We start from the raw sequence: 13803 nt of genomic DNA, 5'->3' as shown, positions 1-13803 counted from the left end.
AGAGATGCAAACGGTTACATCAAGATTCGGATCAGACTCGAAACCAGAATAGCCAAAAATTGCAAAGCCCCCCTCAGACTAGGGGGCGTTTGATTTGCGTACACAACCTTCTCGTAGGAGTGGGGCACCGGGTTGGCCTGTTGGGAAAACCCTAGCCACACACAAGGCATAATCGGGCTAGGCCAGGCCTACTATATTATATAATATATAATACCTAATATTATGTTATATATATATATATCCCGTGTCGCCCCAGTTAGGTATAGGCCCAAGCCCGACACGTGGCTGGCTGGGCTGGGCTGGGCCGGTCCGGTCCGATGCCCACCCTTCACGGAACCCAACTGGATCCGAACTCTTTGACATCCAGGTCCAGATCCAGCACCCTTTTTTCCTCCTTCCCTCTCCCATCTTTTGAGATCCACAGCACGACCGTTTTGGGATCTGTGGCATTCGCGATCGCAGAAGAGAGAGGAGTCCCTCCGACTTCCGATCGAAAATGGTGCGTCCGTCTCTTCCCCTTCTCAGTAGCAAAAGCCCTACAGGCGAAATTAGGGTTTTTTTTTCTTGCATAATCTCAGTTTTTTTTCTTCTTTCTTCTAGTCGTTGATGCGTTTTTGGTCGTCTTTGTCAAATTTCCCCCTTCGTTTTGCTATTCGAGATGACCCTGATTTGGTGAATTTTATCGGTTCCTTTTGTAGAGAGATTTCCAGAGTTGTAGTTTTGCTATGCGATGAAAAATCTGGATTTGTCACGAACTTTTAGGGTTTGAGAAATTCCTTTCCATTGCTTTCCCTTCTCTGATATTACGCATTTGGTGCTTCGATTATGGTTTTTGTTTTCGATCTCGCCGCCGGCCGTTCGTGAGACAGTTGCATCTGTGGATTGTTTGTTTAATGAGATGATGTTGTTTTCCTAAGAGATTACACTTATTTTTCCTCGCATGCCTGTTTCAACTCAAATGGTTTAAGAAAAATACATGGACGTTAGGATTTGTTTTTGTTTTTTTTAAGTTTTAAAGCAGAAAAGATCACATGAGAAAAAAAAAATCGAAAGAAGTACAATATATACTCTTTGATAAGTGTTTTGCCTTAAATTTAATATCTTTGTGATATTAAAGATCAAAAGCTAAAACATAATGTGACACATGAATGAAATTTGGGCCTAGTTTATGGAGATCTCTTAGTTGAGTTCATAATCTTGAGGCAGTTTGAATTTTGATACCTTATATGACTCCATAACTTTAGGAACTTAGGGAACCATATTTAATTTCCATTTTAACATGTTCTCTGAGAGATTTATATATTGATTTTAGCTTGCTTTCTCGGCTGTCCTATCTTCGTGTCATGTTCATGTCTTGTCAATTTTTTTTTCTTTCCATGGATAAGTCTAAGATAAAGGTGATGTTCTTTTGTGGAAGTGCATGCTTTGCTCTCCATTTGATCATAACTTGCAGCTAATGAACAGATCTGCAATTTGTTGCCCAGATTCACTTTGTGCTTCTGATAAGCCGACAAGGCAAGGTGAGGTTGACAAAATGGTATTCACCTTATGCACAGAAGGAGAGGTCTAAGGTGAACCGATTAGATTATGTAATTTTTTATTTAGTATTCTTTATTTTGTTTTAATTCCTGTGGTAGTTAAATTCTCATTATTCATTCAACTTGGCTAAAACCTGGAGCTTTTGTTCTTAGTCCAACATTTTAAGATGCCATCCAGATCTTATTTCATGCCAAATTTTTATTGTTCTACACTTGTAAGGACTATGTTCTAACTTTTTGGAGCTATATGGTAATTTTCTTGTTGCTAAATCATTTCATGGGTACAACTAGAATGGATTGTAGTCAAAACCAGATGGCATTTGATTGTATTCACTTAAAAGATTGTTAGAGAATAGCATTGCGGATACGAATGTAGAAGCTAATAGGTCATGATGAACAAGGTCTGTCAAATTCAAACCTTTGAAAACAGATATCTAAGAATCACAAAACAAACCTATGAACAGAAAAGTCTGAACATTTGGGACATACGCATCTTCATTGCCATGTAATTATTGGATGCAAGATGATGACAGTTGAGAAAATATTGTCAGTTCAAACCTATGAAAACAGATATCCAAGAATAACAAAGTAAACTATCAGTTGCTCTATTCTGTGCTTGAGCCTCATTTTGCGGCAAAGTTTTTTTTCTTTTTAGACAGGGGAAACTAATTATTCAATGATCTTCAAACACGATGATGCAAGGCTTATACATACCCTCACAACTCACTTTCTTGTTTGCTGCGTTCAAATCCTTTTTACATGGATTTTGGATTCCATGTATGCTTTTGGACATATATTAACCAAGCTAAGTTTTTTTTGTTGAGGGCATTCTGATGATTTCTGAAAACTTCTGATATCAGTTGTTTATGTTCTATGTTGTGGTGATTCTAGCGTTTTAAGTCAAATTTTCATGTGTTTAAGGTGTTTCTAGAAGTTCATGCAGTGTTTCTCTTTAAGTTTCAAGAGGATGTTGCTTTCCTAAATTATCTTTATTTGGCACCATTACAAGATTGTCTCCCTTATTGATAAATTTTCTTTTCCTTCTGTTTATTGATTGATTGTATTTGTGTAATTCAGGTATGGACGTTTGTCTTGGATTGGCCAAGTTAAAATCCATTAATTGACTTGGTTTGGTCATTTTCATTGATGTCCTGTCTTTTAATCTATTTGGTGCTTCTCCCACCAGTACATCGTAATGTATGTGCACATACCCATGAGTTGAGCAGCAAGATTATATTCTTCTCCTGTTATATTACTCGCTGTCTATGTAACAGCCATGGCACTTTTGCTGCCGTACCCATGTCGACACATGATGACACAGGTGCTGGTACCGGACGCTGTGCGGGTACGCTGGTCCAACACTGCTCCGTGCCGGGTCCAACCCAGACCTGACCCAACCCAACCCAAACTAAATTTTTTTATACCCAATTTTTTATTTCGCCTCGGGTGAAAGGCAGGGAGGAAGAAGAAAAAGGAGGAGGAAGAAGAAAAGAAGAAACTGACACTCTTTTTTTTGTTTTTTCCTGTCAAAACCCTCACCTTCCCACCCTTGGCAGCAGCAGGCGGAGGAGGAACCATGGAGAAGAAAAAGACAACGGGGAGGAGAAGAAGAATGAGAGAGAGTGTGGGCCATACCTCCTCCTCGTCTTCTTCTTTTTGCTGCAACAAGAGAGCGAAGGAAAAGGGCGAAACCTTGAGAGAGAGAGAGAGAGGAGGGGGGGGGGGAGGGCGTAGCCCTTCCCCTTTTTATCAAACCTGGTCAACGAAGCTTAAAAAAATACTTTTTTTAAAAGTTATAGACTTTTCTTTTTCTTTTTAATATGGATCCATACAAGATCCAAACCCAAACTCTTTATATATATATATATATATATATATATATATATATATATATATATATATATATATATATATATATATATTTCCGTGTCCCCATAATTTTAGAAATTGCTGTGTCGTACCCTCGTACCCGTACCCGTACCCATGTGACATAGCTTGCTGTCTTTTCTGGTGCTCATGTACTTAGCTGGCACATTGGCTTCTCGATCTAGATTTTTCTTTTAGTACTTGTGGCTCCATGATGCAAGTATTCTTTCTGGTTCTTTCCTGTCCTTTTATTTGATCTATTATTGATTTACATACTGAAGCATTCTCAAAATTGAGTCTATTGCACTTGAATATAGTGTTTTTGTTTCCCCAAAAATTTTCTTTGGTTCACCATGTTCTAGATAGAGTGCAAGTTTGGTGGTAGTTCTTTTAGTCGTGAGGTGCATGATTACAGGTGAAGGAAGTAGATTGGAGCCAACAATATGTAATTTGTACTACTTAATTAGCCTTCATGTCACAATTGATTTAGTAGCTGGCTGCCCTTCCCAGGTTGTTTCTGTTACCTCTTCTTGTTTGAACCCTATGAGTGTTTAAAGTATTTTGGATTGCCATGGCATGTTGATCTATTTGGTGAGGTTTTTCGGAAACTTGCTTGTAGTGATCGTTAGGAAATGCTTGCTTTTTCTTGTAGTTAGTCTGTAATTTTTCCCATTTTTCTTCCATTCATGTGTATACAGTGCCTCCCCTTGTCTAATCAAGGATTTGGGGATTTTTGTTCTTGCTAGTAAGTATCATTCCTGCATTTTATTCATTATTGTCTCATGATATCATCTAATAAGGATTTGAAATTTAAAACTTTAGGCAAACAGACTTGTGTGGCGGAGACATTGCTTTCCACATAAATGATTGAGAATTTTAGGCGAAGGATGTTCTTGTCATAGTGTAGCTAATTAATACAATTCCTTCTACATATATCAGGAATAATTTGTTAATAGAAAGAATTTTGTCATGCTTGATGGACCTCTTAGGCTTTGCAATATGGTCAGGAGATAAAAGTTCCAGCTGGAGCGACTGTATGTGTATCTTGGATGTGTTGCAAATTTGAAATTAAATATTGTTTTTCCTTTATAATTGTTTGGGGACAGTGTTATTATTTACACTCTTTTTTCCACCTGAGTACTCTTCTCTTAAACTATAGACTTCATCTATTATTTTAGGGTTTTTATTCATAAAATTTCAGTATCATGTTCTTCACATTTTACTCCAGCTTCTATGTCTTGGGACTGTTCATATGATATTCAGCCAGCTCTTAACAAATAGCTATTCACTTTCCCTTGTTTGTACCCTCATGTTGCTATCCAAGAGGGACATGAGGACTAAGTTCTTCATTTTCTCATCTCAGGATCACGTTGCCTTTTCTATTTTTGAGTTAGTGTTACAAGTGGGCGTAGGAAAGTTAGAATGGGACCATGCCACTATTGATGGATTGCTTTCAACACAAGATGTTTTTAAACATCCTGTTGAGACATTGCAGTGCAGTGGTGACAGAATCTAGATATATGTGTGTATCTTAGAGGGATACATTTATAGGCCCATCACTAAAGGTTGTAGACATGAGCATCATACTGATTTTGGCAAGTCATTTGCTCCAGTCTCAATACATTACAGTTTATGATCTTGTTTCAATTGTTTTGATTTAGGAACTGTATTTGTGTAAATGGATGTGGAAAATGTTTATCCTTGTGGGTCTTCACCTTTTTTCCAGGGCCTTCTGACCCAGTTTTTTTACTGCAAAAGGCCTTGTATTGCTCAAAGTAGGAACCTAAAAAATAGTTGAAGAGGTTTGATTTGATTCCTTTCCTGTTACTCCTATGAGCCCTTGCTTCCAAATTAGATAGCTAAGCATCATGACCTTTTTCTTTTATATGTAATTGATGAATTATTTCCAGCCAGTGTTGTGAAAAGCGTTGAGGCGTAGCGAGGCGCTCCACCAAAATCTGAGGCGAGGCGTAAAGCGTAAGCCTCGATTTTTTTTAAATTAAAAAAAACTTATAAAAAATATTTAAAATTATACAACAACAACAACTACTACGCCTTCATCCCAAAACAATTGGGGTCAGCGATATGAACCAAAAAAGAAATTCATTTTGGGTCTTCCACATGAATCCTTTTCCTCCAATCATTTCTATCCAACGCCATGTCCTCGGTGAGGTTCAAAGCATTCATATCCTTTCCTATCATCTCCATCCAAGTCTTCCTAGGCCTACCCCGACCTCTTTTAACAAATATATTTTCCCATTTCTCCAACCTTCTAACTGGAGCATCATTAGGCCTTCGCCGAATATGTCCAAACCACCGTAAACGATTCTCTCGCATCTTATTTTCAATGGGTGCAACACCTACCTTCTTACGTATCTCTTGGTTCCGAATCTTATCTTTTATTGTATTTCCACACATCCATCTAAGCATCCGCATCTCAGCTACACTCATTTTTTGAATATGATGTCTCTTGGCAGCCCAACATTCCGTACCATATAGTAAAGCGGGTCTAATAGTCGTCCTATAAAACTTTCCCTTCAACCGCAATGGCATTCTACGATCGCACAACACTCCAGTAGCACTTTTCCATTTCATCCACCCAACCTTTATCCTATGATTTACATCTCCATCAATTTCTCCATACTTTTGAATGATGGATCCCAAATATTTGAAATAATCATTCACCGGTATATCTTGCTCACCAAGCTTCACTACACTCCCATCACTACTTCGTTGCTTACTAAACCGACATTCCATATATTCAGTCTTATTCTTACTCAACTTAAAACCTCTAGCTTCCAATGTCTGTCTCCATAATTCTAACTTAGCATTAACCCGAGCTCTAGACTCATCAATCAAAACAATATCATCAGCAAACAACATACACCACGGTACATTTTCTTGAATTGATCTCGTAAGCTCATCCATCACTATCGCAAATAGGAAAGGGCTTAAAGCAGATCCTTGATGTAACCCAACCGTTATCGGAAAATTAGTTGTCACCCCTCCACAAGTGCGGACATTGGTTACTACTCCTTCATACATATCTTTAATTATACTAATGTACTTGAGAGAAACACCTTTCTTCATCATTGTCCACCAGAGAACGTCCCTAGGTACTCTATCGTATGCCTTCTCTAAATCAATAAAAACCATATGCAAATCTTTGTTCCTCTCTCTATATCTTTCAATAAGTTGTCTAAGAAGATGTATAGCTTCCATAGTTGATCTTCCAGGCATAAAACCAAATTGATTCTCCGATACCATGACAACCTTCCTCAACCTAGACTCAATCACCCTCTCCCAAAGTTTCATAGTATGACTCATGAGTTTTATACCACGATAGTTTGTGCAATCTTGTATATCACCCTTATTCTTATATAAAGGCACCAAAGTACTCTTCCTCCACTCATTAGGCATCTTATTTGTTCGCCAAATCAAGTTAAAAAGATTTGTCAACCATTCTAAACCTTTCTCTCCCAAGCATTTCCAAGCCTCGATAGGTATACCATCTGGGCCAACTGCCCTTCTTGATTTCATTTTCTTCAAAGCCTCTGCAATTTCTTTCTTTTGAATCTTGCGCATGAAGTCACGATTTATCTCATGAAAAGGAATGGAGAAGTCTCCAAGATCTTGAGCATGACTATCATTAAATAGCTTATCAAAATAATCTTTCCATCTCTCCTTAATCTCCTCATCTTTGACTAAAACCCTTTGCGTTTCATCTTTGATACATCTAACCATACCCAAATCCTTCGATTTCCTATCTCTCATCTTTGCAAGCCTATAAATATCGTTCTCGCCTTCTTTGGTATCCAACTTGTCATAAACCTCCTTATATACCTTAGCCCTCGCGTTTCGAACAACTTTTTTAGCTTCCTTCTTTGCTATCATATACTTCTCCAAATTCTCATTATCACGACTCTTACTTAGATTTCTATAACACTCTCTTTTAACCTTAATAGCTAATTTGACATCCTCGTTCCACCATGATGTATCCTTACCTAGTGGTGCACCGCCTTTAGACTCACCCAATACCTCCTTAGCTACTTTTCTCATACCACCCGCTATCTTATTCCACATTGATTCTGAATCCTCCTCGAGACACCAATCAACTTCCTTAACTACCTGCTCTACAAACATTCCTTGTTTAGCTCCTTTCAGTGCCCACCAATTAATTCTAGGATCTATCCTATGTCTATCCCTTTTGCGGCATTGTCTAATTCTAAGATCTAAAATTAAGACTCTATGTTGTGTAGCTACACTTTCTCCTGGTATAACCTTACAATCGATGCAACAACCCCTATCTCTCTTTCTAAGTAAGAAAAAATCTATCTTACTCGTATTAACCCCACTTTTAAATGTTACTAGGTGAGACTCCCTCTTCCTAAACCAAGTGTTTGCTAAGATCATATCATAGGACAAACAAAAATCTAAAATCCTTTCTCCACTTTCATTTCTTTCTCCTATACCATAGCCTCCATGGATATTCTCAAATCCATCCCTACTAATGCCTACATGTCCATTAAGGTCACCGCCGATGAAAAGCTTTTCTCCATAAGATGTCTCTTGTACTACTCCATCTAAATCTTCCCAAAATTGATGCTTAATGGAATCATCTAAACCTACTTGAGGTGCATAAACACTAATAATATTAATAATATCCGTACCTAATACTAATTTAATAAGTAAAATTCTATCACCCTTCCTACGGACCTCAACTACATTATCTATAAACTGACGACTCATAACAATCCCTACTCCATTCCTATTCCTATTTATTCCTGTATACCAAATCTTATATCCCCAAGGTTCTATCACTTTAGCTTTCTCACCTACCCATTTGGTCTCTTGAAGACATAAAATATCAATCTTTCTCCTACACATAACATCTACTAACTCTACCAACTTACCAGTTAAAGACCCTATGTTCCAAGTGGCTAACCTAATTTTATGGTCTTGGACTAACTTCTTTACCCCCACCCGTCCAACAAAGTGAGGGAACCCTTGCCTATTTGACACCACACCCGAGCGCCGGTGTGACACGTCGCTTCTGGGCGACGACCTAGCAACCCTTGCACATTTATCACTGCCTCCGGGCCTAGAGAGTACAGCGCGTCGCTCAGTAGGGAACGCCCCAACGAAATTCTCATATTGGTTCATTTTCATAGGATATGACAAAGTTTTTATGCTGGCTGTCACAGGCCTACCGCAACCCTCCTCCTTTATCCGGGCTTGGGACCGGCAGTGTATAACTACACAGGCGGAGTTAAAAAATATTTAAAATTATAAATAAATAAAATTTGGTTTATTGATAAAGCAACAACCATCGTAAAATCAATAATTTCACTGGTGACAAAATAATATGCATGAAAAACATGATGCATCTTTCCTGCACCAACACTTCATTTCTTTAAAGAACCCCAAAAATAGAAGTCAGTATCCATTTTGGCTCCCCAATGCATAGTGACAAAAGTTAAAAACGGCAAAATCTCGGGAGTCATTTTGTATCAGCCAAAAGATAATAAAAAATATTATGCGTCAAACAGAACATGACATGTGTTAAAACTATTAAAATAATATTTAAAATATGAAAATTTTGATTTTTCATATTTTTTATATTTATCAAAAAATAGCTGATTCAGGGTGATGCATAGCGATTTTCTGCAGATACGATACATATCGACCGACAACATTGGGCTCCCCAAGGCCCCAGATAGTCCAGACTCAGTATCACGTATGCTCCAATCGGTAGTTGGATCTGGTTAACAGTCATTCCAAGTCAAGTGCTGCTCAAGTCCGGTCCACAAGTGCCTGACCAATGACTCTAGGGGTTCAAATGGATATGGTGTAAAGTTGGATCCATAATCCAATCTGACAAATTATTACCAGACATGGAGATATGAATATATGTGAATCAGTTTTGAACTTACATTATCAGATTCTCTTTAGAATTGGATCAAAACTTTCTACCAAATATACACTTAATTGGATACGGAGCAAATCCGATCTGTTTCCATATCTACATGTAAAACCCTTGGCTTCAACTTATGTAACATGACATGATCCAATGAGACATTTTCACACCTTAGGGAGCAAACTGGCAGAGGCTAAGGTGAAGAAATTTTGGACATAGGTCTCATGAGCAAATCCCTTGGCCTTGGGGAGCTATGTAACGAACGATGAGTATGTTAAGGATGTAAATTAAACAATTTTGGTCATACATCTTGTCAGCAATACCAGAAATCTCTCTCTCTCTCTCTCTCTCTCTCTCTCTCAAGTTTGGGGTTCTTTAACCCAACCCGGATCCAGCACCCACCGGACCCCCCAATTTTTTTTCTAGAAAAAACCCCTTACCAGGGTTCTTCCTCACCACCTCTCCTTCGTGCATCGCCACCCGTCGGACTCCGGTGAGTCTCCATCCTTTCCTTTTCATCTTCTGTTTTCTTCTCTGTCCCCTCCTCCCACCCACCCCCCGGTGGCGCCAGCAGAAGCAAACCTGCTGATGCCACCGGCCAGGCAGAAGGGGGTTGGCCGGAGGCCCCCGAGCTTGGGTGCCTTCTCTGCCCTTCCGCCATACCTCCCTCTCCGAAGGGTCTTCTGGACGAGCCCAGCTGCAGCTGCCGGTCTGAACTGGCCCGAGTAGAGCTCAGGTTCCCAGTCCCATTGTCGCCGCCGGCTAACTCTCTCCCTCCAAAGCCCCCCCAAGTCCTTAACCAGCTCCACCAGCTTGAAAACAGCAACAGGTGCAACAATTTCCACCTCCCTCCTCTCGTCACTCGCCTTCGGCGACGCCGCCTCCACGGCCGACAGAATCGCCAACATCGCCGCGGCAGCCAGAGATGACAGCCGTGTACTGGCTCTCCTCCTCCCCATTGTTCCTGCACTGGATCCTCTAAACAGTTGCCATTTATATACAAATGGATTGTCTTCCCTTCAGCAGTCTGATACTCATACATAACAATGTATCTCGTCGCAGACTTGTCGAAGATCATCGGCTTTGGGTAGGCGATCAAACTTGCCAGAATTCTTGATTTATCTGGCCCTGTTATTAAAAATCCAAGGCGTATACGCCTCACCTTGAGGTGCGCCTCGCCCCGAGGCATGCGCCTCAAGGCGTATGAGGCGCACGCCTTGGGGCATTTGCGCTTTATGCTTGCGCCTCAAGGCACAAAGGCCCTCGCCTTAAGGCGAGGCGCGCTTTTAATAACACTGTTTCCAGCAGTTCAGAGATTGCATTCCCAATAAGCAGCTGCTGCAGGGCTTGGTTGAGATGCCAAATATGGTATTTCTTTACTTTTATGGACTGAGATTGCTCACTCATTGATGTACTTTGTCCCAGATTCAGTTCACATTTAAACTTGCTGCATGGTTTTACATTTTTTATAGGAAGGTTGTTGATCCCCTTAGGTAGTAGAGTAGGAAATTGCATGCTTCAGATGGTGAACAAGCTCAAAACCCTGCTCCATATGAATGACTTGTTGGTCCCTACATGCATCTCATGCTCCAGGTATTACTTATGTAGATTACATCATTAGTCATTTTCAACAGCCCTACTATATATTCAACATACCATCTGGAAAGCAAAATTTTCTTTCATTTCTTAAATCTACTGCTTACTAAATGTGGATCATAGTTATCAAAAATGCGCCTCAAGGCACAAATAGCACGCCTCGCCTTGAGGCGCAGGTAAATAGCGCAACAAAGAAAAAAAGAAAGAAAAAAAAAGAAAATAAAGGAAAATAAAGAAGGAAAGAAAACTATTTATATTTGCAATTTTCTGTAGAAGAAGAAAAAATGTTAACTTCGCTATTTATTTGCAATTTTCTGTTTCTTATTGATTGTTACTTTATCAATAAAGCATTTCTATTATTTATTTGTATTTGTAGATATTTTTAAAGGGTTTTTTAAAGTTAAAGAAAAAAATTTCTGAGGCTTACACCTTACGCCTCGCTTCAGTTTTTGGTGGAGCGCTACACTACGCCACAACGCTTTTCACAACATTGATGTGGATTCATGTGGTAGAAGGCTTGGTTCTTTTTTCCAGACAAGAAAAGAATATATAGAGGCAAAGGAAACAGCAATAGGAATAGGACAGAGCTGCCATCAATTACATGAGACTAGTGTGGTGCAAAGTTGCAACTTCATTCTGATGTGATTGATGATTTGACACTGTTGCTGGCGGTGTTGCAACTTACAGTGGATTCTCTTCTGGATAGCTTTTACATTGAAGATGGATTTATTGCTCTTAATTAGGCATCAAATTGTTCCTCTTGGCATATTACCACTGTACTATTTCCATACCTATAATTTCCAGTTTTCTCTTTCATATCAGTCCAATCCATTTCACTGTGAGTGAAATAGAATTGTTTTTTGTTTGAAACATTTCTCATGAATATGGATACAAGTGGCGCTTTGGCCTTTGTTCTTTTTGAGGCATTATTTTTTTCATGAACTCCTAAATTCATCGTCAATTCATTTATTTTCCTTGTTTTCTTTGGAGTTCACCAGTTACAACGGTTTGCAATTGATGAGAGAGCTAAATGTTTGTGTTGCTATATTGATGTTATATTTTCTCCTTCAATCCTTTTTTAAAGGTGATCCGAGAGCTCAGTGGATTGATTCTTACCCGAGGCCCAAAGCTCTGTAACTTTGTTGAATGGAGAGGATACAAAGTTGTCTATAAAAGGTACATGACATACATTTTTTCCACTCTTAGTGTTCCTGGCCTCACAAATGCAATATTGGGTGGTTTGCAGATATGCTAGCCTTTACTTCTGCATGTGCGTAGATCAGGATGCCAATGAACTGGAAATACTCGAAATAATACATCATTTTGTTGAGATACTTGATCGCTATTTCGGCAGTGTAAGCCTATGGCTCATCAGTATCGCTGGCTTTCTTCTTGATATGGAAATTATCTTATGCTTTGCTTTTTTCTGTTTTTTCAGGTTTGTGAATTAGACCTAATCTTCAATTTCCACAAGGTAACATGATAATCAATTATTTTCTTTCATACATATATATATACCGTCACATCCAACATTATAGATGTGATGTATTTTTCCAGTAGGAACTGGCCTTTGAATTTCCGGAAACCGACCTGTGTACAGGTTTTCTTACCAATTCAAAAATCGAGTGATTATGGATGTACAAGTTTTTCCCAACTCTAGAAAACATGTTTTTTCATAGAAAAAAATGATTGACTCCCACTAAATCAACCATGCTGAACACATCGTCGAAATTAAATATCGTCGAAATGACTTTCATCATGAGATCCCAATCAGATTCTAGGTATAATTGACTGTAGCTTGAACACACACAATTTCTTGAGACATTTTAGGATTTTAGGTTTTATTATAAATCTTGGGAAACTCAGTGTGTACATATTCTGCAATCAAACGAGTCAGTTGTTGGGTTCTTAAATCAGAGTGTGTGTGACTTTATCCACCAAACTTTGTTGGCCTACTATTTTGTACTATATATAGAGATTGTGAGTTGAAAATGCTAAACGCTCAGACGTCCTTCAGAAGTGCTTCAGTGAATTGTTCCCTTTTCTTTTTCTGGTTCGTCCTACAAATTTTGGTCGGTGATGGGCATTTTAGGCATACTTCATCCTGGATGAGCTTTTGATTGCTGGTGAACTTCAAGAGCCGAGCAAGAAGACTGTTGCAAGACTTATAGCTGCACAGGTTTGTCACAACACATCAATTTTAGCTGCAAGCACCAAGGATTATATGTTAAAAATTTGGTCATGGAATGCAGGATTCTTTGGTGGAAAGTGCTAAAGAGCAGGCTAATTCTTTAAGCAATATAATTGCACAAGCAACAAAATAGAGGTGCCGCATGACCTGCATTAATACAGCTTTGTGTAATTTCTAGTGTTCTTGTGTCTTGGTATTTCTAGATCATTAAAGATGCAGTTGTTGTGTACTTAAGAGACTACTGCAGGCTGGAGAGGTCATCTCCAGTATCTGAAGATGCAAGCATAGATATTCTTATGGTGCTTTGATTCCTTTTTTTCTCTTTCAACTTTGTATTTTCAAGAATGTATATTTGCATTGATTTCCTTGACATTTTATCATCTGTCTGACTTTTCACTTTAGCTGTGCAAAAACTGAGACGAATTCATTTTATCTTATATCATTGGATTAATTTGAGGAATAAAAAGATACCTGTTCTTAGAGAATGCTTTTGCTAGGAACTCTCATGATCTACTGATTGCAGTTTATATATTTTTTCTTTTTTTTGGATAATAACTGCAATTTATAGTTGATCAAAGCATTCTTATTGGTTCAATTTACCCTCTTTCTGTCATTTGGTCAGGTGAATCACATTTCCGCGAGGTTAATTGTCATTGAATAAGAAGCAAGATTCTTGTTTCGGCTCCTGAATATAC

The 13803-nt window shown here is 38.7% G+C and overlaps 1 protein-coding gene across 1 annotated transcript; it reads left to right on the top strand.

The window, feature by feature from the left end:
- The first annotated feature begins 421 nt into the window (after window positions 1-421).
- LOC149842076 (AP-1 complex subunit sigma-2-like) lies at window positions 422-13556 on the top strand. The gene is made up of 7 exons (XM_090001275.1): window positions 422-499; window positions 1485-1520; window positions 12002-12093; window positions 12164-12272; window positions 12356-12391; window positions 13010-13096; window positions 13170-13556. The coding sequence occupies exons 1-7, from the start codon at window positions 497-499 to the stop codon at window positions 13239-13241; spliced, it is 435 nt and encodes a 144-aa protein (XP_089857401.1). The 5' UTR covers window positions 422-496; the 3' UTR covers window positions 13242-13556.
- The last annotated feature ends 247 nt before the right edge of the window (window positions 13557-13803 follow it).

Source organism: Nuphar pumila, chromosome 3, assembly GCF_984573655.1.
Source record: "Nuphar pumila chromosome 3, dmNupPumi1.hap1.1, whole genome shotgun sequence".
In the NCBI taxonomy this organism is placed as follows: Eukaryota; Viridiplantae; Streptophyta; class Magnoliopsida; order Nymphaeales; family Nymphaeaceae; genus Nuphar; species Nuphar pumila.
This window is presented reverse-complemented; position numbering and strand designations above follow the sequence as displayed.

Excerpts from the sequence above, each read along its gene's own strand:
- LOC149842076 (XM_090001275.1), top strand. Across the intron at positions 1,521-12,001 it reads TGATAAGCCGACAAGGCAAG|GTGATCCGAGAGCTCAGTGG; the intron begins GTGAGGTTGACA and ends CCTTTTTTAAAG. Across the intron at positions 13,097-13,169 it reads CAAGACTTATAGCTGCACAG|GATTCTTTGGTGGAAAGTGC; the intron begins GTTTGTCACAAC and ends CATGGAATGCAG.